Source organism: Ascaphus truei, chromosome 17 (assembly GCF_040206685.1).
Source record: "Ascaphus truei isolate aAscTru1 chromosome 17, aAscTru1.hap1, whole genome shotgun sequence".
Lineage (NCBI taxonomy): Eukaryota > Metazoa > Chordata > Amphibia > Anura > Ascaphidae > Ascaphus > Ascaphus truei.
In genome coordinates, this window is record NC_134499.1 from 31,828,062 (window position 1) to 31,851,934 (window position 23,873).

Sequence of the window (23,873 nt, forward strand, 5' to 3'; positions counted from 1 at the left end):
TCAGAGCTGCCACAGGTACAGCATCATTATAGGAGCTGCCTCAGGTATACCTTCATTATAGGAGCTGCCTCATGTACACCTTCATTATAGGAGCTGCCTCATGTACACCTTCATTATAGGATCTGCCTCATGTACACCTTCATTATAGGAGCTGCCTCAGGTACACCTTCATTATAGGAGCTGCCTCAGGTACACCTTCATTATAGGATCTGCCTCATGTACACCTTCATTATAGGAGCTGCCTCAGGTACACCTTCATTATAGGAGCTGCCTCAGGTACAGCATCATTATAGGAGCTGCCTCATGTACACCTTCATTATAGGAGCTGCCTCAGGTACACCTTCATTATAGGAGCTACCTCAGGTACAGCATCATTATAGGAGCTGCCCCAGGTACACCTTCATTATAGGATCTGCCTCATGTACACCTTCATTATAGGAGCTGCCTCAGGTACACCTTCATTATAGGAGCTGCCTCAGGTACACCTTCATTATAGGAGCTGCCTCAGGTACACCGTCATTATAGGAGCTACCTTAGGTACAGCATCATTATAGGAGCTGCCTCATGTACACCTTTATTATAGGAGCTACCTCAGGTACAGCATCATTATAGGAGCTGCCTCAGGTACACCTTCATTATAGGAGCTGCCACAGGTACACCGTCATTATAGGAGCTGCCACAGGTACACCGTCATTATAGGAGCTGCCTCAGGTACACCGTCATTATAGGAACTGCCTCAGGTACAGCATCATTATAGGAGCTGCCTCAGGTACACACACCGTCATTATAGGAGCTGCCACAGGTACACCGTCATTATAGGAGCTGCCTCAGGTACACCGTCATTATAGGAGCTACCTCAGGTACAGCATCATTATAGGAGCTGCCACAGGTACACCGTCATTATAGGAGCTGCCTCAGGTACACCGTCATTATAGGAGCTGTCTCAGGTACACCGTCATTATAGGAGCTGCCTCAGGTACACCGTCATTATAGGAGCTGCCTCAGGTACACCTTCATTATAGGATCTGCCTCATGTATACCTTCATTATAGGAGCTGCCTCAGGTACACCTTCATTATAGGAGCTGCCTCATGTACACCTTCATTATAGGATCTGCCTCATGTACACCTTCATTATAGGAGCTGCCTCAGGTACACCTTCATTATAGGAGCTGCCTCAGGTACACCTTCATTATAGGAGCTGCCTCAGGTACACCGTCATTATAGGAGCTGCCTCAGGTACACCTTCATTATAGGAGCTGCCTCAGGTACACCTTCATTATAGGAGCTACCTCAGGTACAGCATCATTATAGGAGCTGCCTCAGGTACACACACCGTCATTATAGGAGCTGCTTCAGGTACACCATCATTATAGGAGCTGCCTCAGGTACACCTTCATTATAGCTGCTTTAGGTACACCTTCATTATAGGAGCTGCCTCAGGTACATCGTCATTATAGGAGCTGTCTCAGGTACACCTTCATTATAGGAGCTGCCACAGGTACACACACCGTCATTATAGCTGCTTCAGGTACAACGTCATTATTGGAGCTGTCTCAGGTACAGCGTCATTATAGGAGCTGTCTCAGGTACACCTTCATTATTGGAGCTGTCTCAGGTACAGCGTCATTATAGGAGCTACCCCAGGTACACCTTCATTATAGGAGCTGCCTCAGGTACAGCGTCATTATAGGAGCTGCCTCAGGTACACCTTCATTATAGGAGCTGCCTCAGGTACAGCGTCATTATAGGAGCTGCCTCAGGTACACCTTCATTATAGGAGCTACCTCAGGTACAGCATCATTATAGGAGCTGCCTCAGGTACACACACCGTCATTATAGGAGCTGCTTCAGGTACACCGTCATTATAGGAGCTGCCTCAGGTACACCTTCATTATAGGAGCTGCCACAGGTACACACACCGTCATTATAGCTGCTTCAGGTACACCGTCATTATTGGAGCTGTCTCAGGTACAGCGTCATTATAGGAGCTGCCTCAGGTACACCTTCATTATAGGAGCTGCCTCAGGTACACCTTCATTATAGGATCTGCCTCATGTACACCTTCATTATAGGAGCTGCCTCAGGTACACCTTCATTATAGGAGCTGCCTCAGGTACACCTTCATTATAGGAGCTACCTCAGGTACAGCATCATTATAGGAGCTGCCCCAGGTACACCTTCATTATAGGATCTGCCTCATGTACACCTTCATTATAGGAGCTGCCTCAGGTACACCTTCATTATAGGAGCTGCCTCAGGTACACCTTCATTATAGGAGCTGCCTCAGGTACACCGTCATTATAGGAGCTACCTTAGGTACAGCATCATTATAGGAGCTGCCTCATGTACACCTTTATTATAGGAGCTACCTCAGGTACAGCATCATTATAGGAGCTGCCTCAGGTACACCTTCATTATAGGAGCTGCCACAGGTACACCGTCATTATAGGAGCTGCCACAGGTACACCGTCATTATAGGAGCTGCCTCAGGTACACCGTCATTATAGGAACTGCCTCAGGTACAGCATCATTATAGGAGCTGCCTCAGGTACACACACCGTCATTATAGGAGCTGCCACAGGTACACCGTCATTATAGGAGCTGCCTCAGGTACACCGTCATTATAGGAGCTACCTCAGGTACAGCATCATTATAGGAGCTGCCACAGGTACACCGTCATTATAGGAGCTGCCTCAGGTACACCGTCATTATAGGAGCTGTCTCAGGTACACCGTCATTATAGGAGCTGCCTCAGGTACACCGTCATTATAGGAGCTGCCTCAGGTACACCTTCATTATAGGATCTGCCTCATGTATACCTTCATTATAGGAGCTGCCTCAGGTACACCTTCATTATAGGAGCTGCCTCATGTACACCTTCATTATAGGATCTGCCTCATGTACACCTTCATTATAGGAGCTGCCTCAGGTACACCTTCATTATAGGAGCTGCCTCAGGTACACCTTCATTATAGGAGCTGCCTCAGGTACACCGTCATTATAGGAGCTGCCTCAGGTACACCTTCATTATAGGAGCTGCCTCAGGTACACCTTCATTATAGGAGCTACCTCAGGTACAGCATCATTATAGGAGCTGCCTCAGGTACACACACCGTCATTATAGGAGCTGCTTCAGGTACACCGTCATTATAGGAGCTGCCTCAGGTACACCTTCATTATAGCTGCTTTAGGTACACCTTCATTATAGGAGCTGCCTCAGGTACACCGTCATTATAGGAGCTGTCTCAGGTACACCTTCATTATAGGAGCTGCCACAGGTACACACACCGTCATTATAGCTGCTTCAGGTACACCGTCATTATTGGAGCTGTCTCAGGTACAGCGTCATTATAGGAGCTGTCTCAGGTACACCTTCATTATTGGAGCTGTCTCAGGTACAGCGTCATTATAGGAGCTACCCCAGGTACACCTTCATTATAGGAGCTGCCTCAGGTACAGCGTCATTATAGGAGCTGCCTCAGGTACACCTTCATTATAGGAGCTGCCTCAGGTACAGCGTCATTATAGGAGCTGCCTCAGGTACACCTTCATTATAGGAGCTACCTCAGGTACAGCATCATTATAGGAGCTGCCTCAGGTACACACACCGTCATTATAGGAGCTGCATCAGGTACACCGTCATTATAGGAGCTGCCTCAGGTACACCTTCATTATAGGAGCTGCCACAGGTACACACACCGTCATTATAGCTGCTTCAGGTACACCGTCATTATTGGAGCTGTCTCAGGTACAGCGTCATTATAGGAGCTGTGTCAGGTACACCTTCATTATTGGAGCTGTCTCAGGTACAGCGTCATTATAGGAGCTACCCCAGGTACACCTTCATTATAGGAGCTGCCTCAGGTACAGCGTCATTATAGGAGCTGCCTCAGGTACAGCGTCATTATAGGAGCTACCTCAGGTACACCTTCATTATAGGAGCTGCCTCAGGTACAGCGTCATTATAGGAGCTGCCTCAGGTACACCTTCATTATAGGAGCTGCCTCAGGTACAGCGTCATTATAGGAGCTGCCTCAGGTACACCTTCATTATAGGAGCTGCCTCAGGTACAGCGTCATTATAGGAGCTGCTTCAGGTACAGCGTCATTATAGAAGCTGCCACAGGTACACCGTCATTATAGGAGCTGCTTCAGGTACAGCATCGTTATAGGAGCTGCCTCAGGTACACCGTCATTATAGGAGCTGTCTCAGGTACACCATCGTTATAGGAGCTGCCTCAGGTACACCTTCATTATAGGAGCTGTCTCAGGTACACCATCGTTATAGGAGCTGCCTCATGTACAGCATCATTATAGGAGCTGCTTCAGGTACACCGTCATTATAGGAGCTGCCTCAGGTACACCTTCATTATAGGAGCTGCCTCAGGTACACCGTCATTATAGGAGCTGCCTCAGGTACACCTTCATTATAGGAGCTGCCTCAGGTACAGCATCATTATAGGAGCTGCTTCAGGTACAGCGTCATTATAGAAGCTGCCACAGGTACAGCGTCATTATAGGAGCTGACTCAGGTACAGCATCATTATAGAAGCTGCCTCAGGTACACCGTCATTATAGGAGCTGCCACAGGTACACCATCGTTATAGGAGCTGTCTCAGGTACAGCGTCATTATAGGAGCTGCCACAGGTACAGCATCATTATACGAGCTGCCTCAGGTACAGCGTCATTATAGGAGCTGCCTCAGGTACAGCGTCATTATAGGAGCTGCCTCAGGTACACCGTCATTATAGGAGCTGCCTCAGGTACAGCGTCATTATAGGAGCTGCCACAGGTACAGCATCGTTATAGGAGCTGCCTCAGGTACACCGTCATTATAGGAGCTGCCTCAGGTACAGCGTCATTATAGGAGCTGCCACAGGTACAGCATCATTATAGGAGCTGCCTCAGGTACACCTTCATTATAGGAGCTGCCACAGGTACAGCATCGTTATAGGAGCTGCAGTGAAGGGTGTGACATTTTTTTTTTTTAATTCGGTATCTTTGGGTCATCAAAGCACTAATAATAAACAATGTGAATAATATGAGACGGCTCGTATTGATAACTTGGTTCATGTGATAAAACACATGTGGTTCACTATACAGAGACATTAGGGTAAACATTGTATTTATTCTAAAACTTTGCATGATATTTTCACCCTGAGCTCCCGATTCAATGTTGAGATTAGCAAACAGCCACACCCTCATACTGCTGATACAGTATGTTACCCTCATACTGCTGATACAGTATGTTACCCTCATACTGCTGATACAGTATGTTACTCTCATACTGCTGATACAGTATGTTACCCTCATACTGCTGATACAGTATGGTACCCTCATACTGCTGATACAGTATGGTACCCTCATACTGCTGATACAGTATGTTACTCTCATACTGCTGATACAGTATGTTACCCTCATACTGCTGATACAGTATGTTACCCTCATACTGCTGATACAGTATGTTACCCTCATACTGCTGATACAGTATGTTACTCTCATAATGCTGATACAGTATGTTACCCTCATACTGCTGATACAGTATGTTACTCTCATAATGCTGATACAGTATGTTACCCTCATACTGCTGATACAGTATGTTACCCTCATACTGCTGATACAGTATGTTACTCTCCTACTGCTGATACAGTATGTTACTCTCATACTGCTGCTACAGTATGTTACTCTCATACTGCTGATACAGTATGTTACTCTCATACTGCTGATACAGTATGTTACTCTCATACTCTCTCATACTGCTGATACAGTATGTTACTCTCATACTCTCATACTGCTGATACAGTATGTTACTCTCATACTGCTGATACAGTATGTTACTCTCATACTGCTGATACAGTATGTTACTCATACTGCTGATACAGTATGTTACTCATTTTAAAAACTAGCAGTACAGTAAGTACCTAACAATGAAATCACTGGCTTGGGTTTTTTTCCCTGAGTTTACACTTTTTCTACACATTTTTCTCCAATTAGTGACTGACTTACAATGGGACACACATTATTTTGCTGCATTGGCAGCTGTCTTGTAATAGGTTATTAAAAAGGAGCAAGAAGTATGCAAACAGAGTCCAATGGAACGTTAACCCCTTCTCTACTAGAGGGGCCAGAAACCCACTACAAGTCCCTCTGGCAGCAAATGAAAGAACACTTCTTCATTGCCAGTTATTTTACAGATTTAAAGGGTCTGAAGCTTTTAAGGAATTCGCATTTTTCATCATAATCTTTTGCTGAAAAAAATCCTTCAGTAGATTTGTTTTGCTAAAAACAGATATTTTCTATTTGTAAAAAGTCTCTTTAAAAATCTGATCCGGAATTATTTTTGAAAATTGATGTACCTGTATATAGTTTCTCTACTAACTTTATCATTAGGATTCTCTCAGCAGTACCCCAGTACGTACTGTATTTTCAATGGTTGTTCCGTTCAAAATGAAGACTTTTTGAAACATAAAGAAAGATGGAGAAGGCGTCTGCGGGCTGAGCGCTTTCAATTTCTTACAGTTCCAATGTATTGTGACACTGCATTGTTATAGAGCAGTGTTTTTCAACCAGGGTTCCTAGGAACCCTTGGGTTCCCTGAGAATCCCTAAAGGGTTCCCTCTAATTTTTAGGTCATTTTAAAATTGTACCAGATACAGAAAAATTTACAATACATCTGATCTCAGACGCGCTATTAGAGAGGGTTGGGGTCTCTTACAATGCATCTGATCTCAGACGCGCTATTAGAGAGGGTTGGGGTTCCTTACAATGCATCTGATATCAGACGCGCTATTAGAGAGGGTTGGGGTTCCTTACAATGCATCTGATCTCAGACGCGCTATTAGAGAGGGTTCCTTACAATGTATCTCAGACACGCTATTAGAGAGGGTTGGGGTTCTTTACAATGCATTTGAACTCAGACGCGCTATTAGAGAGGGTTGGGGTTCCTTACAATGCATCTGATCTCAGACACGCTATTAGAGAGGGTTGGGGTTCCTTACAATGCATCTGATCTGAGACGCGCTATTAGAGAGTGTCGGGGTTCCTTACAATGCATCTGATCTCAGACGCGCTATTAGAGAGGGTTGGGGTTCCTTACAATGCATCTGATCTCATACATGCTATTAGAGAAGGTTGGGGTTCCTTACAAGGCACCTGATCTGAGACGCGCTATTAGAGGGTCGGGGTTCCTTACAATGCATCTGATCTCAGACGCGCTATTAGAGAAGGTTGTGGTTCCTTACAATGCACCTGATCTCCGAAGCGCTATTAGAGAGGGTCGGGGTTCCTTACAATGCATCTGATATCAGATGCGCTATTAGAGAAGGTTGGGGTTCCTTACAATGCATCTGATCACAGACGCACTATTAGTGAGGGGTGGGGTTCCGCAGAATTTCACTAGGTTACTTAACCAAAAAAATACAAAAACAAAGAAAGGAAACCACTGTTATAGAGCTTGCCCTCCACCTAACTTCTTATCATACAGTACCATCTAGTGGCAGGAACAGGCAGCTGTTGCAAGTTTTCAATTCGGGCACATACACATTTCCAATAAGGTGTTTAAATTGAGAAAATTCTATAAATAGTATGAATTAGATTTTCACATTGAGTAAATTAGCTTCTGATTGTACATCTGCTGCTAATTACATTTATCTGGGTGAGTCTTTCCAAACTCGTCTCCGTTTGTAAATAATTTTATAATGGCACATAAGGACCTGTTAGCTCTTGTTAACGTAACAACTTGGTTCCTATATGATTAAGGCTGGTATTTCTACTAACTTTTATCTATATCATATATTACCAATATTTCCATTAATTTCCTGATCTGAGTATCTGCAACCAATTTATTTTAAAATAGTAAGCATTCACTCTTGTTCTAAAGTTCATTTTTCTATTTTAAGTTCTGTAGTATTAGATAACTTATTGCATTTTTTTTTTAAATTAACTCTTAATGCCATTTTTAATGAGTTCTGCAGCAACCCTTGATTTCTATAGCAGGCTTTAGCCCACCTCCCCAGCAGTGCAAGATATTTGCAACACTTTCCTGTTTGTAATAATTTGTTGACAATCTTACCAGCTGTTTGAGCTGTAAACTGTAACAATAGATGTTTCCTTCTTAATATAAGAATACATTGTAGCTGCTGAGTAACACTGACTGAAGGATTGATTGAAACTGAAAGGCGGCCATTATGTTAGGCCCACAATCAGGATTTTGACATATTTATAGCAGGCGCACCAAACAATTGCCAGTTTAGGGAAGAATGTAGAATTACACATTGTCACATGCTTTACATATATAAAAAAAAAAAGAAAAACATGGAGGGAGGGGAGATGTAGTATTGCTGCTTTAAATACTTCCAGTCTCTACTTAGAAGAATCGGAAGATCTGTCCGGTTAGAAAGGACACCACAGACAATGGTAACCACACATACAGATACAACTACTGTCAACCAAACCCGAAACATTCATTCAAACCTTTGTAGGCACCGGCTTCAACCACAGTCCTTTAGATTATAGGGCCAGAGTTAACCCCAAGATGAATAGCATACTAACATTGTATTCTTGTATATCCTATTGCAATGAATCTCACTCTCGCATGGCAGTTAAGTGGAATGATTTTCGCTCTCTCAGATCAGGGAAAGGCTGGGCATGTGCCTGGGTGAGAGGCCCCCAAGCTTGGTGCCAGTGTCTCATGTTATGATGTGCATGAACTGTGGCAGTGATTTCACCATGACCCTGAGACGTCATCATTGTCATGCATGTGGCAAGGTAAGCCCGAGTCAGCCAGAGGCAGGCTAGTCATTGGTCAGGTGCAAATATAGCCATGATTCTCAGGAAACGTGACCATTTGTCATCTCCAACTTCCATTGTGCAGAGTTAGACATTTCTTAGCAAATTGTTAAAGAAAAGAAATACTTTACATGAATACTTCTATAAAAATAAAAGCTGCTGGAGGCATTAACAGTAAATTGCAATGATTAAGTAAAAAAAAGTATATATATATATATATTTTTTTTAATTGCCTATACAGGGAGGCTTTAAACCAATAATGGATGGGCAGTGGTACCACTAGTGATTTATTAACATCTCTTGAACTTGACAGATTACAATTTAGACTTGAGCAAAATGTTAATCCTATTTTACTATTTGCAACGTTTTATTTTTTTATACGATAGTAAAGAGCATTAGTGAATATCCCCAGACACACTTTATTTGATCTCATTAACCCGTTTTGACAGATTGTTTGTCGCAGCTGTTCAAGAAACAAATATCCGCTAAAGTACCTCAAAGATCGACCGTCCAAAGTCTGCAATGGCTGCTACACAGAGCTACGGAAAAGAGGTAATCAGATTCAGCGCATCTGCACAAGGCCCTCTCTCTATGCACAGCCCTGTCTCTCATGTATCCCAGTTCTGTCCCAGTCTCAAGCAGAATGAGGTAAACGTCAGGCTGACGGGAGACCCCGAGACAGTTCTAAACTCCGACCCCTTGCATCGTATCTCCTCCCAATCCTTTCATAACCCCATTGAATTATAACCTTGCCCAATTTTGCAACAACGTTACCCCTCACGTCATAATCCCGCCCCTATTTGGCACAGCCCCACGCCCTCGGCAGACTGAGATGAGAAGGAATCTCTCGCTCAGGACTGGAGGACCATCGATGGCTCTTTATCCACTGGTAGTTATCAACGAAAAAAAACGAAAACCCACACTTGGATAGGAAAATGGGCAGACTGGGAGGGCCGAGTGGTTCTGATCTGCTGTGAAATGCTGTTTCTATGTTTTGTTTTTTTCTTTTTTAAACAGAGCTTGCAGCTTTGAGCACAAATTCCTCACCGCCATTATCCAGGTCCCCTACCCGTGCCTTTTCATCCGTGTTCCACAATATTCACCCCTCTTACTTCAAGAAACATAAGAAAATTCCTTCTGCTCTGATGGAGGTAGGGCCAAGGCTATCTGAAACAAGGCAAGGAGAATGGCTATCTAAACTTTGCATAATAATCTCTTATCTTCACTTGCCGTATAGAAGGGTTAATCGTTTCCACTGACAAAGCATTTTAAACATTTTCCTAGGGTTTGCATGAGACCATTTCCAAGAATGACCTACCAATAATACATTGCAGCTGCCAAAGTGTTATGCTCGTAGGGACAAGGGAGGGACTGCAACTACTTTGATACATAATGAACTGGGTTACTGAATAAATCAAACGCAGAAGCCCTATCCCACATCCTTTGTAGCTAATAGAAAGCTCCTCTTGAGTGATACACTAGAATAGGAAAATCTAAATAAGGCTTAATCTACTACAACTTCAATATGAAATCTAAATATCTACTGGCATCAAACACTTTAGGAGTAGTTAGTTAGTAGAGGGAATCTGCTGCGTGCAGAGATTTACATTGTCTGATGCTTTAATAAAAATGAAGCTTCGTGTTGCAGTGGAAGACTGAGCCCACTTTATATGTTTACAAATAATGATGTCTCTGTTCTAATCGACTCGAATTGGCCGTGCTGAGAATATCTGCATTATAACTGCACTGGGCCTGTTGCACTGTGAAATCTATACAACTGTTCAAAATAACCCAGTAACCCCTATAAAAATAACCGAGTGCTACTTCAAATCAACAAAGCACACAATGATGATGAGGCACAGATAAGCAAATGCCAGTTGATGTCCTAACCAAAAGGTTACTTTAGTATTGAAACAGAAACGTGGCTTATTTCAGTCGTAAGGGGGCAGCAAATTATTTAAATTGACTAATGTGACACTTTATTAACAGTTACACAAATTATGCACCTGACAAGCTCGAATCTCTGAATTAGCATATTCATAAAGCTATACTGTAGGAGTATGCATGTCTAATTACACCCCAGGGTAATATGCAATTACACGCCTATGCATTTTTTGGCATAATACTTCTCTAAACACATGATGTAGTTCCATAACATGTTTTAAGCACCGAAAAGATTCGCTCGCACATGCTGGTTACTTAACACCTTGCCTGCCACAGATTCAGCAAAACATCCTGTTGCAAAAAAGACAAAAAAACAATTTGTATTAAAATAAAAAGGTGTGTGCTTTCTTTCTTTGCTGCACCTTAATTTATAACTACGGTATATACACTGTGTTCTGGGGGGGGGGGGGGGGGGGAAGGGACCCTTTTATTTTTCATCTTACCTGGCAGAAAAATCTAATTTTCATGAATATTTGAGCAATTATAGGTCAGTCACGGTAGATTGCTACATTTAAGAACGATTTGATAATCTAATAAATATTCTTTGGAATTGCTGACGGCGTGATGACCTCATCAAGTGCATAGTTACAACATGGTATTTAGCGAAGATGATAAGCGCGTTATAAAGTGCGGGAGACAAAGCAAGAATTGTGGTCCAAAACGCTTCCATAAAATGGTTCCTGCTAAAGGACGGTCGCTAGATTAGATCACAACAGTTTAACACATTTATTTTTTCTCGTTTAATGAACATGAACCTACTGCAGTGTATCTGGTATTTGTTGACATAATACAGCGTCATCAATTTAGTTATCAGTTAGTTGTCTACATTGTGCTTCTTATATAGTGTTAATCTACATAACAGACCTACAATGGTGCACATTTCATGGAGATTGAGCAATATATATACTGTATATATATATATATATATATATATATATATATATATATGTGTGTTGAAAAACAAAAGGGATCCACCCCTCCCCCCCCCCCCCCGCCTCACCGAATACTGTGTTTTACGTTCATTGCTGATCCATACCGTGTAGACTGTAGAAGTATATTCTCAGAAATGTATGTGGGATATGTTCTTGTATTTCCAAACGCCTCACTCTGCACTTGCCCCAAATTAACATATAATGGATTTTTTTTTTAAATGAATAGCGATGTCTATTCAGATCTATAATGCACCTGTTCACTAGTCAAAAATTAAATGTGTTACCCAGGCTTGTTTTCCGGTAATGTAATCCAGGGGATGTCCTGTTAATATAAAAGTTACAGTCTCAATAATAATTTTTATTGTATATAAATTTTTTTAAGGGGGTGTTGAAAAGGGGGTGTGGTAGTATATTAAATAGTCAACGTTTTCTTTTGTTGGGATCAATAGCTTTTAACTCTATTGAGATGCACATTATCCAATTCCAAAGGATATACATCAGGCAAAAGTTGACACTGTGTGCTCATTAACATGTCATTTCCCAGAATCCCTTGCTGCAGTGGAAGCACTGTATGCTGGGTGATAATGGTGAAAGGCAGGGTGGCAGACCTGTCTAAGACATGTGAATGTGCTCACAAGTGATCTTTTTATTTGCTATATGCTAACGGTGGAGGTTTTTTGTCGCCTTTTTCACCCACCATAGCTTCAAATTTTTTTTTATATATACATACTGCAGATTAGAGTTATTTGCTTTCCTGGGATTATATAGAAAGGGTTTTAAATGGTTGCACCTTTGGCATAAATCTCTTGTATACTATTCTGTAACGTATGTTTCTGTGCATACTCCACGCACCATTAGTAATGTCGGCTTATGTGCTACGTAAAGATAAAGAATTATGTCCATTGCACAGGCAGAAAATTGTGTATTTATAATGGGGGAAAAAAGATCTGAAGAGCAATGAAATGTTAAATAATGTTCTGGTCTCTCCCCAGGCAGCAGCAGCAGGAGAGAATGCCTCAATTAGTGGTTATTTGCACCGTTGCAAAAAGGGCAAAAAATACTGGAAAAAACGTTGGTTTGTTATTAAGGGCAAAGTACTGTACACCTACACTGCATGTGAGGTAAGCGCACCTGCTCAAATCAAGCACACATTTTGTTTACAAGTCGCACTTAACATATCTTATTATTCCACCTAACAATTTTTTTCCCTATTAGTGACTCCCCAAAATATCCCATGTGGGTATTAATATAAGTGTACTGACTATATTGTGCAAGAAAATAACCTTAAATCAGAAGTTCCTTTGCTTTTATAATAAAGAGCTTGTTGCAGTTCTGCAGTTGAAGTAACTAGACACTTTTTTCTTATTGTAGTGGTATTTGACTCAAGTTCACTGTGGCAAGTGAGTAAAGGCAGGCAGCTTAACTCAATCCCATATATCAAGCTAGGGAATCTTCTTATTCTGGGTTTATTTAGGGGTTTAGGGTTCCATGACAATGTCTACCAAGTCACCCATGGGCCACACTTGTGCTTTTATTTCAGCCTGAAGAGAAACAATAGTTTTTTTTAATACTCAAAATGTGACCCCGAATGCTGCAATACTGGAGGGGAGGGGGGGGGTACATTTCTCAAAAACAAAACCCCATTGAAACTGATTGTGTTTGATTATTGGGGTGGGTTTTTTCCCCTAGGTTTTGCCACCATAATGCAACTTTCATCAACTGAACCACGTTACGTCTAAGGGGGTCATGGCTTCTTCCCCATTTCTTCTTCCTTTTTTAGGACAGAGTTGCCACGGAAAGTTTACCATTATTAGGTTTCACCGTTGTGCCTGACAAGTGGGATGAAAGCCCGAAGCTAGGAACAGTATTCCAGCTTTACCACAAGCAAACCTTGTTTTATAGTTTCAAAGCAGCCGACACCAATTCAGCAATCAGGTACAGACATCTCTGTCCACGTGTATTCTTTTATTTGATAGGTGATTACATTGGCTCGCTGGAATTCAGGGTTTTAATCAACTTCAATCTTGTTTTTTTATTTCTACTTCTTGGGTTGAGGCATATCAAGAAAACGGAAATTTGCAATAAAAACACACGTGAGCACATTTTCACACGTCTGACAGGTCTGCAACATGCTTTCCCCCATTATCTTAGGACAGGGGTGCACAAACTTTTTTGTTTGCGCCCCCTGCCTGCTCTCCTCCCGTTTGCCCCCTCCCCCCAATACCTTTTCTCCGGCATCGGCGGCATAATTTGACACCATGTGATGCCGCGTTGCCATTTGACTTCGCGTTTTCATGGTGACACGTCGCCAGAAGTCGCCGCAGCGATGGTAATAGATATACAGAGGCCTCGTGGGCTCTTCCGGCATTTAATTTAAATGTTGTGGGGAAGAGCACATGGCCTCTGTAAGTGCAGCGCCTCTCCCCCCCCCCGCAAAATTTCGTACCCCCCAGTTTGCGCACCAGTGTTAGGCTACGGCCCCAGTCACTGCGTACACGTGCGCGCCAGAGCGTCTGCCAGTGTGTGCACCACTTCCAGCCGCGACTTGTGATCTGCGGCTGTACATCCACTGAAGAGCAGGAGATCCGACAAGGGGGGGGGGGGAGGGAGGGGCGTGGCGGGGGTGCGGCCATGACATCACACGGCTGGTTCGCCTTCATTGGCTGAACCGACATCATGACGTGGCCAATGCTTGCCGGCCGCGGCGGCAACGCACCTCCTGCACACACAAATATTAACATATATTGATTATACAAAAAGAGAACAGCGCGGCACCCATAGCGTAAAATAGTAATTTAATATTAAAAATGTCGTGTAGATGAATCACGGACACTTACAATGTGCAGATAAAATAAAGACATGGATATAAGGTCGTTTGTAGTCACCACGATGGAGCCTCTGTGGAGGGATGGTGCTGGAAAGTCACACACTCTTGCTACGAACGCCAGGTGGGTGCGCGCGCACCTAGTCTCCTCCCGGAAGTAGATCTCGCGAGAGTGTGGGTCCCCTCCCCGTGACAGGATGCCGACACAGAGGTCAGATCTCCTGCGTCACTGTTGGATAATCCAAAACGCCGGCTCCAAATAAAGTCGTGTAACTGATGACTAATGAATTAGGTGGTTCAACGCTTTTGTCTCTAACACGGACCATTGTCCATATTGATTATACATAGGTAGGCTCATTCTCATGGCACGTTACAATCTAAAGAAATGCTTGCAATAACAAAATACATATATTGACTGGTTATTGTGCAAAATGTCATGTACTGTAGATTAGAAACCAAATACGCAATCAGTTTTTTTTTATTGTTTTGCAGGTGGGTTGGAGCCATAAAATCAGCAACTGTATTATAGCATTTACCAGCCGTGGACTGCAAGTGGCGTCTCAGTGTATGAACATTATCTGAATTCCTTTACCAGCCGTGGACTGCAAGGAGGCTTCTCAGTGTATGAACATTATCTGAATTCCTTTACCAGCCGTGGACTGCAAGGCTTCCCAGTGTATGACCATTGTCTGAATTCCTTTACCAGCTGTGGACTGCAAGGAGGCTTCTCAGTGTATGAACATGATCTCAATTCATTTTCCAGTCCCCAAGACAGAACCACTTTCATAAACTGGGCTTTGAATACTTCTTTCCCTACCGCCATCGTTTCACTTCAGCTGCCCCGGAGTCTCTCTGCCACCATCTTCCTGCGTTTATCGAGCATTTAAACATTTTGGTTGGACACACGCGCCAGGGAAAGTGGCTGGGAAGCAGATATGTGCAGCTGTAATCCCACCACAATTGAAATCGTAACATCATTTCGGTTTTGACCAGCTGTCCGTCACGTACATTTGGCGTTAACATTGCAACCTCTGCTGGCTTCCCCTGTCAATGGTGCTGCAGCCTTTCCAAACTCCCCGCGAGGCAATTCTTTGAGCTAATATCTCTGGCAAGTAATGACTGTATTTAAATGAGGCATCACCGACGACTAATGTAAAAATATATATTTCTGTCAAGCAGCACTACTTCAATTTTAAATGGCGTGGTTTACTGAGAACTTAATGTATGAGACAACATGCTTTGGTTCTTCCCAATATCTAACGCAGCAGCAGCAGTTCACTTGTAATGAGAGTCCACCAGGATCTGGAATAATCGTGTGTATAAATTCATATTCATATTCAGTGCTATGTCATTGTCTAGAGGTTTTATACTGTACTCATTTTAGATCAAAATTTGTTACTAACGTTACAGAAAGTTTACACAAACTACCATGGACTGCAATTAATTGCGAACTCGAGTATAACGCGCTCTTGCACACACATTCCATGCCAGTTTTGACACATTGATGTGGCCTTCCAGACCACTTAACTTCTTCTGAATGCAAAACACTTTGCAAATAAGTGCATACGTAACACATTTATCTTCTGCTGTGATTCCTGATAGTTTACTTACAGTAATTAGTCCTACTTACAAACGGTTTGTTTTTTTGTAAATAGCATATTTCCTTTGAGATATGGATGAATGCTCTACATTCTTTATGAGCAATTTAAAGGGGGAAAAAAATCCCTTTAACAATTACATGGGTAAAATAGATTTTGCACTATGATGTTTTATATGAGAATGGCTAAAATCAACACATGTTTTGTTAAATGGAGGATACATATTGTCATCTAGACAATGCAGAGTACTTAAAAGCATAAAATAAAACTTTTATATAAAAAAGAAATTCTCGTGTTTCATTTTTAGTCTGTTTACCACCAATTTTGGGAGGTAATTATTTCAAGCACATTTTTCAGAGACACCCAAAACTAGATGAAGTCCACAGGTGTCTTTCATAACAATATTATACGAGACTATTCTGCGCTTTATTTTACCAGGTAAACCCTTGGTCTGGATACCAGGCAGCATTCAATGGCACATTATTCCAACAACCACCTCACTAGACACATCCCAATATAATGTCAATTACCTTAGCTAGTTAGATGGCATGTCTTGATATTTTTTTTTAAAGGGATGCTTTTTTCTTGGTATTGCCATTTCTCATAGTCCCTCCATGGCTGGGCATGTCATGAAGGATATGCTCCTCCTAGTCTTGGTAGGACAGACATGATGGAGACCTACATAAGCTCTCCTATGCTGGTTTCTGGTCAGTTGTACGTCTAGCCAAGCTAAACTATTCAGTTATGAGATATGTTAGAAAATGTACCACAAAATCCTTCATTAAAGAAAAAAACACAACAGGGTGGGAGCTACCCAATGCGCTGCCCTAGGGGGACCAGGTGAAATGAATGGCAAGATAAACGTTCCGTTTTCTTTCCGGCCCATCCAAGTCAGCGCATGACTTGAGGGAATGTCCCAGGAGCTTAAATAAACACTGTTCAGCTCCAGGGGCATTATTGGCCAGTATCGCCCGGTTCTTTGAGGATTATTATTTAAGTACTACAGAACTGAATTATGAAATAAACGTCTGTAATGCGCATTTAAAGTAGCAATTTACCCAAGAAGCCTAGACGTTCAACACCTGTAGGGTTAGTATCTTGTGCGCTGACCAATTCCTGCTCTAAATAAAAAACACCATAAGCGTTAAAAACCATGATTTATATTAACCTCCAACGTCCGAGACTACCAAAGTAACCTTTACTGTTGAAATTTGCAATTTTAACCTCACATACACTTAATATTTCAAATGTTATATATAGACCATGTGACTGCGTAATGCTAAAGACCCCAACAGTAGGATAAATGAATGAATAACCAGATACTTGTAGGGGGGACCCCTAAACATAATAGAAGACAGGTACTGGGTTGCAGTCCCGGATGGTAAGATCACTAATAAGTGACGCTGTAGTTAACAATAACACCATATAGCGTACTAATTGTCTAAATAAAGTCCTGAACAGGAAAACATGTAGCAAGCGATTGACTCACTCTGAGTGCTGCACAGTCCATGCTATCCAAAAGGTGAGGGGTCCCAGGTGTGCTTCCTTCCAAGGGGTAGGCTAGTAGTATACCCCCCCCCCCCCAAAAAAAATAAGTCAACACAGACACACTCAGGAGTCCTGAGAACAGATAGAGGAAGAAATGTCATGTTTAATCAGAAAACAACTTAAAAGGTTATGGGAACCATTAAAAGCACAAGATTCAAAATTGACTTTCCTTGCCTTGTTTCCAATTACATTCATCATTGTGAATTCCTGTGGGTTTCTGTTTGGATAAATATTGATTTACAACTGTTTGCAAGCTCTCTCTAAATAACAATATTCTAAAAGTTACTTTAACGCGGCTTTATAAGCACCACTTCACTTTCTCAATGATGTATGCAGTCTCCTAACACAGGGGCACACAAACTTTATTTTGCACTCCCGCCTACTCTCCTCTGTTGGTGCACCCCCTCATCTCAGGGTCGTGTGATGTCACCTGACCCGCGGCATCATTTGACATCACATTATTACGGCAACAACTGTTACATGCCATGGTAACGCGCCCTGAAGCCGGCTGAACCAATGTCTAACCTCATTTAAATGCAAAGAAGAGCACAGGACCTCTGCAACCGCCCGCCACCAAAAAAAAATAATATATATATCACGGCCGCTGTCCTAACAATCCTATTAACGCTAGATTTACATTGCAATTCGTTTGAAATTTCGTATTTAAGACTTAGCCTACATTTGGCAAGTTATTAAACAGTAGATACAGAAAAAAAAAAAAAAACCTCAAAAAACAAAAACAAGTGTTGACAGTAGACACTTTATTGCTGTTCCAACATATAAGTTGTACTTACAATTCCTTTGACTGCAAATTCTATTTGTTTCAAACAGGTGTATTAAAAAAAAAATATAATAGTAAATTCACCTGGGCAGGGACTATAATAATCCTATGTGCTGCATACCATGCATTATACTGTAATTGTGAAGCGCTTTGAATCTCATTGGGAGAAAGGCACCATGTGAAATTAAAGTTACATAAAAAAAAAAAAAAAAAACACAACAATTTGAGATACTTGGTAGGATCTTCTGACTTGCATTGGGTGAATTGTTTTTTCCCCCCCAATAAACTACATTTTCAGTCGATTTTGAAGGAGTCTCCTCCTCGAACTGGGGAGTTGCAGACAACTATCACCAATTCTCTGTGAGTCTTCAAATGCTGAGTGTCACTTAGCCTCTGTGTCCCTAATAGCAGTACTTTTCCATTCTGATTTGTTGGTCCAGAACCTGCAATTTTTTTTAGTTCCTATATGTTACCCCAAAAAATAAATAAAAGCTGGCACTCACCAATTGTGTCCTCAATTCATTCACTTATCAGTTGGGGCACTGATCCTATGCATCCGTGGCTGATTGGCCCTCATGTACAATAATAGTTCATAAAAATATGAGTTCTTGTAGTTTACTTTAAGCAGGTGGCTTTCTTTATGCTGCTACTGTACCTTCTACAGCAGGGGTGTGCAAACAGGGGGAGTGGCCGTTAGAGGTCCCACACTCTCCCAAGGCATTTAAATTAAATGTGAGAGGACCACAAGATGCCTCTAACGTCTACCTGGTCATGACAACCAAAGTAGTCAAATGGTGATGTCGCTTTGCCATGGCGGGCCTGGAGCCGAGCAGGGAGGGGGCCTGAGCAGGGGAGGAGAGCGCAGTGGGAAAACTTTGCGCACCCCTGTAAATCTACAGCATACATAAAGGGTGTTAAAAATTAAAATCTGTTCAAGTTCAGACACTAATTTTAGTGGCAAAAAAAAAAAAATTGCAGCGTTTCAGGGCCCCCTTTCTACATGATTTTGCCAACTCGAGCTGAAGTGCGGGGCAGATCCCGGTCCCACTCGCCGATGCTGAAGTTGGGCCTGACTTCAAGACCCACCCACAAAAGGTTTGGCGGGTACCACTACTGTAGAAAGTACCAGCATTAAACAAGCCAACGGCTTAAAGTAAAATACAAAGACTACTTTTTTTCTACAGTACTTACACGATAATATCTGTGCTTAGGAGTCAGGATACAAATGGGAATGAACAAAGGAATAAAACTGAACTAAAATCGTTGCAATAAACAAAAACTATAGCAAGAGCCCAGGTCCCCAGGACTAAAAAAACCACCCACGTGTCAGATCAGCCTTCCGGGGGGAGGGGCTACGTCCTGTGCCCGCCTATCCGATTCAACCAATCAACGTCGCGCACCTCGTGACGTCCCCCACGCCCGCGCTCCGTCCACCCAGCGCGAGAGGGAAAAGGAAACAGGAGAGGGGGGGGAAAAAAAGGCGGCGGAGCGCGGGGTCACGACCTCTGACCTCTCACCGAAGGGAAAAAAATTCAAAACAGAACCAAAAATAAATATCATTTACCGGGAATAAACAGAAAATACATCTAGCGAGGACAGGAGGGCCCCCCGGAGACCCGCCGAGGGAGGGGATGCGGCTGTGAAGCGGAAGGATACAAGGCCTCCACCTCCTCAGACGAGGTAAGGAAGATGAATACCCGCGGCCTAGTCTGAGGAGAGGCCCCGTCACCTCCGGCGGAGGGCGGGGCGCCTGTACTGGTAATCTTACCCCCAAGGCTGCGGCCCGCAACCAAGCTCCCGCCGCTCCCCCTCAGTCCTACTAACCGTCCTCACACGTAGTTGGAGCAGCCTGAATACCCGTCGCCGGTGTCGGAAGTAACGGGAGGGAGGGGCAGTTGTACATCCCGTGAGGCGCCGCGGGCGAGAAAAGGGCCATGGGTGAAGGAGGGTGGCCCCGCGCGCGCGCGCTGGGTCAGACAGCCAATGGGAGGAGGGGGCTCCTCGCGCCCGCTGGGACAGAGCCAATGGGAGGAGTAGGGGCCCCGCGCGCGCTGGGACAGGCAGCCAGGGGGAGCCCGCGCCAGGCAGAAGTACCTCAGACAGCTCCGGGCCGCCCCTCCTCCCGCGGCCCTGAGGGAGCCGCACGGGGGAGGTAAAAAAAAAAAAACCCCAAAGCTGAGGTAATGCTAAGATCTGACCCGCTCTCTGGCACCCTGCCAAGACCCTCCATCTTTATTTTTTCTACCCCTCGCATTCTGCCTCCTTTATTTACCTTTGGGGCGGTACCTCGGGCTGAGCGGCAGCGCTGTGGACCAATCAAGTAATCGCGCCGGCTGGATGGGCGTGACCTCGGTGGGAGGGGCTCGGGACATGATTGTTTTAGGTGACCAATCAGGAAGAGGTGTGTCAGCTGATCATTGCGTAGAGCAGTTACTGTTAGAGCATGGCGTTCCCATGCATCCTCTGTCTGATATATATACATACACACAACGGCGATGTTACAATGAATAAAGCAAGCAAGGGTTTTATTTAAAAACTGTCTCTTGGAATGTTATCTGTGCTTATCCCTCGTGTGTGTGTGTGTGTGTGTGTGTGTGTGTGTGTGTGTGTGTGTGTGTGTGTGTGTGTGTGTGTGTGTGTGTGTGTGTGTGTGTGTGTGTGTGTGTGTGTGTGTGTGTGTGTACAGCGCTTTTCAAAAAGATTACTTTTAAGTCTGAAGCACTTATTCCCTTTGTGTTATTTATATCTTATTATTTATATGATTGTAACTATTACTGCTGTGAAGCGCTATGTACATTAATGGCGCTATACAAATAAAGACGTACATACATTTTTGAATATATATATCTATATATAATGTTATCGTGTATTGTGTTTATAACGTATCATGTATATATACAATGTGTATATATAATGTATCCTTTGTATATAGACGGCGACGCGTTGGATAGCGTCACCCGTTGTCGTGGCCGTCGCCGCTAGCGAAAGTTGTATTTCGCTTTCCGGCGACGTCGCTGGGCGACCAGGTCTTTGATTGGTTCAGAGGCTGTCACACGTGGCGACAGCCTCTGAAAAATCAAATTTGACCGGCTTCAAGAATTAGCGTCGCTCCCGTCGCGCTTACTATAAGCGCACGCAACGGCGGCAATGCATTTGTTTTGCCGCTACGTCGCGTCGCCGTCACTATAAGCGCAGCCTTACTGTCACAAACATGTTGTAATGCAGCAGTGTCACCTGCACTTTTAGAAGAAGATCAGGTGTGTGGAGTCTGCTAAGGGTGTAGTCTTTTGTTCCAAAGTCTACTAATGGCAGTGACCCGTGTTAAGGGGTGAAATCTGGGTGGTTGATGTCTTTGTTACCAAAACCCAACACCTACATGATATTTTGACCCTTTGGACTCAGCTCCGATCGTCATCACAGGTCACTAAAAGCTGAGGTTGTCATCTTCCTAGAAACATGCAAAATATAAATGAAGGAGAAATGTCATAAGGACCCATGGGTGACACCTACTTGTGCGTTGCCCCAGTGTCATAGTGCACTCAAAGGGTTAAATCATTATTTTGAAATAGGTTTGTAAATCTGATGAGCTGAGGCTCCCATTTTTCTGAAGTCGTATTCGACAAGCGTTTGCACTGGCAAACCCCTTCTCTTTTCCTCCCGTACATTTTTTGGCTCTCTGATAAGAACAGGGTGGATGGGATGAGGTTAAATAAAAGAAGATTGACAAATACTCCCCCATTCAGAGGCTCCAGGAAAATGCAATCTAATTAATTTCCAAAACAACAAAAGTAGTAAAAATGTGCTTTGAGCACAGTAGCATTTATAGAAGGAAGTCCATGCCTTCACAAGTATAAATATATATTTAGGGTCACACCATATTGAAAGTAGCTCTGTTATGTGATATTTCTCATTAATCCTCACAATGGACTTGCTGAGCTGGGAGACTCCATGTTTCTTTGCGACTATTTTAGACATAAGAAACTGGACAATAATTCCTATTGAAGAGTACACGAGCTGTAAGTTTTTACTTCTGCTTTTACGTAGACTTTTTTGAGGTAAACAATAAGTTAGGGTTATTATTCCGCAGGCTTCCTCCTTGTGCATTTTGAGGCTAATGCTTGCTTTCCATTTGAACATGTTGGTTTATTTTTCCTAATCATTTTATTCCGTTTCTCAGACGTGTTCTTTAGAATCTGCTTGAACACGTACAATAATGAGGAGTGTGCCTGTATTTAAAATCCCTGTTTAGATATTTGCTCCACTTATGTCTGAATATCACGCACATTTTATTAGGGGGATGAGCTTCCTCAGGAGGGTAGGAACTTCCCTCGTTACCTAGATGTTCATTGCTTATGTTACCGATGTCCTACTGTACATTTTGAAATTACTTTCACTTCATTTAAACTTCGAAAAATAACATCATTCTTTGTACCAGTTTGCGTCATTTGTCACGAGGGATTAGACTTTACCATTCTTTTATTTCCCCTCAAAAAATCCTTCACCTCTGAATAAGCGCAAATCTGGCATACTGCATCAGATGTAAGTGCTGCGTATACATGCAGCAGCTCTGCTCCACAAAACAGAGCAGTGCATCTAAACACACTTTTCTCTACGTTGATACATAAACCCCTTTGACTAAAGTACTATATTAGGAATGGCCAACCGGTCCTCAAGGGCCACCAACAGGTCAGGTTTTAAGGATATCCCTGCTTCAGCACAGGTAGCCTTTGACTGAACCACTGATTGAGCCACCTGTGCTGAAGCAGAGAGATCCTAAAAACCTGACCTGTTGAGTTCTGGAGTTGGCCACCCCTGCACTATATCTTATGTCGCCAGTCTTTCTTCCCTTTAGATTGCGAGCTCATCGGAGCAGGGTTCTCTTGTTAATGTTGCCATGTGGTTGTGCTTGCTTTCACCCCCTCATTGTACTGCCCTGCAGCGTATGTTATAATTCATTGGAGTAAGTATGCTAAAGTGAGATGACCTTTCTCTTGTGTCAGGTTCAGGAATCTTCAGTGATGACCATCCCCTCCCAACGTATCCAGATAATCTCCTCCACAGACTCTGCATTGTCTTCCCCGCAGCGTGTCCAGGTACCGTCATTCCAGCTTCCCGGCTCTTTCAAAGTATGTATATGCTTTTGTTTCAGCGGTATATTGTTATTATTATTATTATTTTTTAATCATCCAGCATTAGTGAAGTTCCTCCACCAAAAAAATGTGTTTATTAAACCAATGCAGCTTAAATTCTTAATTCTAAGGTAAGATATCGAAAATAATTGTAAGGCCTCGCCCGGGCTCGCGATCAGAACGATCAAACTCAATCCCCCCGTCCATACTGCGCGCACGTGAGCGTGGGGAGGCGCGACGCTTGCAGAGACAATTTTTTTTTTTTTTGTAATTTGTCACGCTTGCCCTGGTCACGTGCTCGGTTCAGGCAATGAGGGCGAACCGCCCAC

At 43.2% G+C, this 23,873-nt stretch overlaps 2 protein-coding genes across 12 annotated transcripts in view; both read left to right on the forward strand.

Annotated features, from left to right (window-relative positions):
- Window positions 1–16,581, forward strand: part of FGD5 (FYVE, RhoGEF and PH domain containing 5) — a 95,252-nt gene extending 78,671 nt beyond the window's left edge. For 3 of the 6 annotated variants that reach the window (XM_075574639.1, XM_075574636.1, XM_075574637.1), the window contains 6 exons: window positions 8,630–8,767; window positions 9,238–9,340; window positions 9,806–9,939; window positions 12,657–12,785; window positions 13,445–13,599; window positions 14,981–16,581. In XM_075574639.1, coding sequence (XP_075430754.1) covers window positions 8,630–8,767; window positions 9,238–9,340; window positions 9,806–9,939; window positions 12,657–12,785; window positions 13,445–13,599; window positions 14,981–15,017 — 696 coding nt within the window. In that variant the 3' untranslated portion in view covers window positions 15,018–16,581. Of the gene's footprint in view, window positions 1–8,629; window positions 8,768–9,237; window positions 9,341–9,805; window positions 9,966–12,656; window positions 12,786–13,444; window positions 13,600–14,980 lie in introns of all 6 variants that reach the window. The other 3 variants (XR_012788614.1, XM_075574638.1, XM_075574640.1) reach the window with 3 other exon arrangements.
- Window positions 16,582–19,828: 3,247 nt separating this feature from the next.
- NR2C2 (nuclear receptor subfamily 2 group C member 2) overlaps window positions 19,829–23,873 on the forward strand; it is a 28,008-nt gene continuing 23,963 nt past the window's right edge. For 2 of the 6 annotated variants that reach the window (XM_075574646.1, XM_075574647.1), the window contains exons 1-2: window positions 19,829–20,095; window positions 23,416–23,541. In XM_075574646.1, the coding sequence (XP_075430761.1) occupies window positions 23,434–23,541 (108 nt within the window). In that variant the 5' untranslated portion in view covers window positions 19,829–20,095; window positions 23,416–23,433. Of the gene's footprint in view, window positions 20,174–23,415; window positions 23,542–23,873 lie in introns of all 6 variants that reach the window. The other 4 variants (XM_075574643.1, XM_075574645.1, XM_075574641.1 and 1 more) reach the window with 4 other exon arrangements.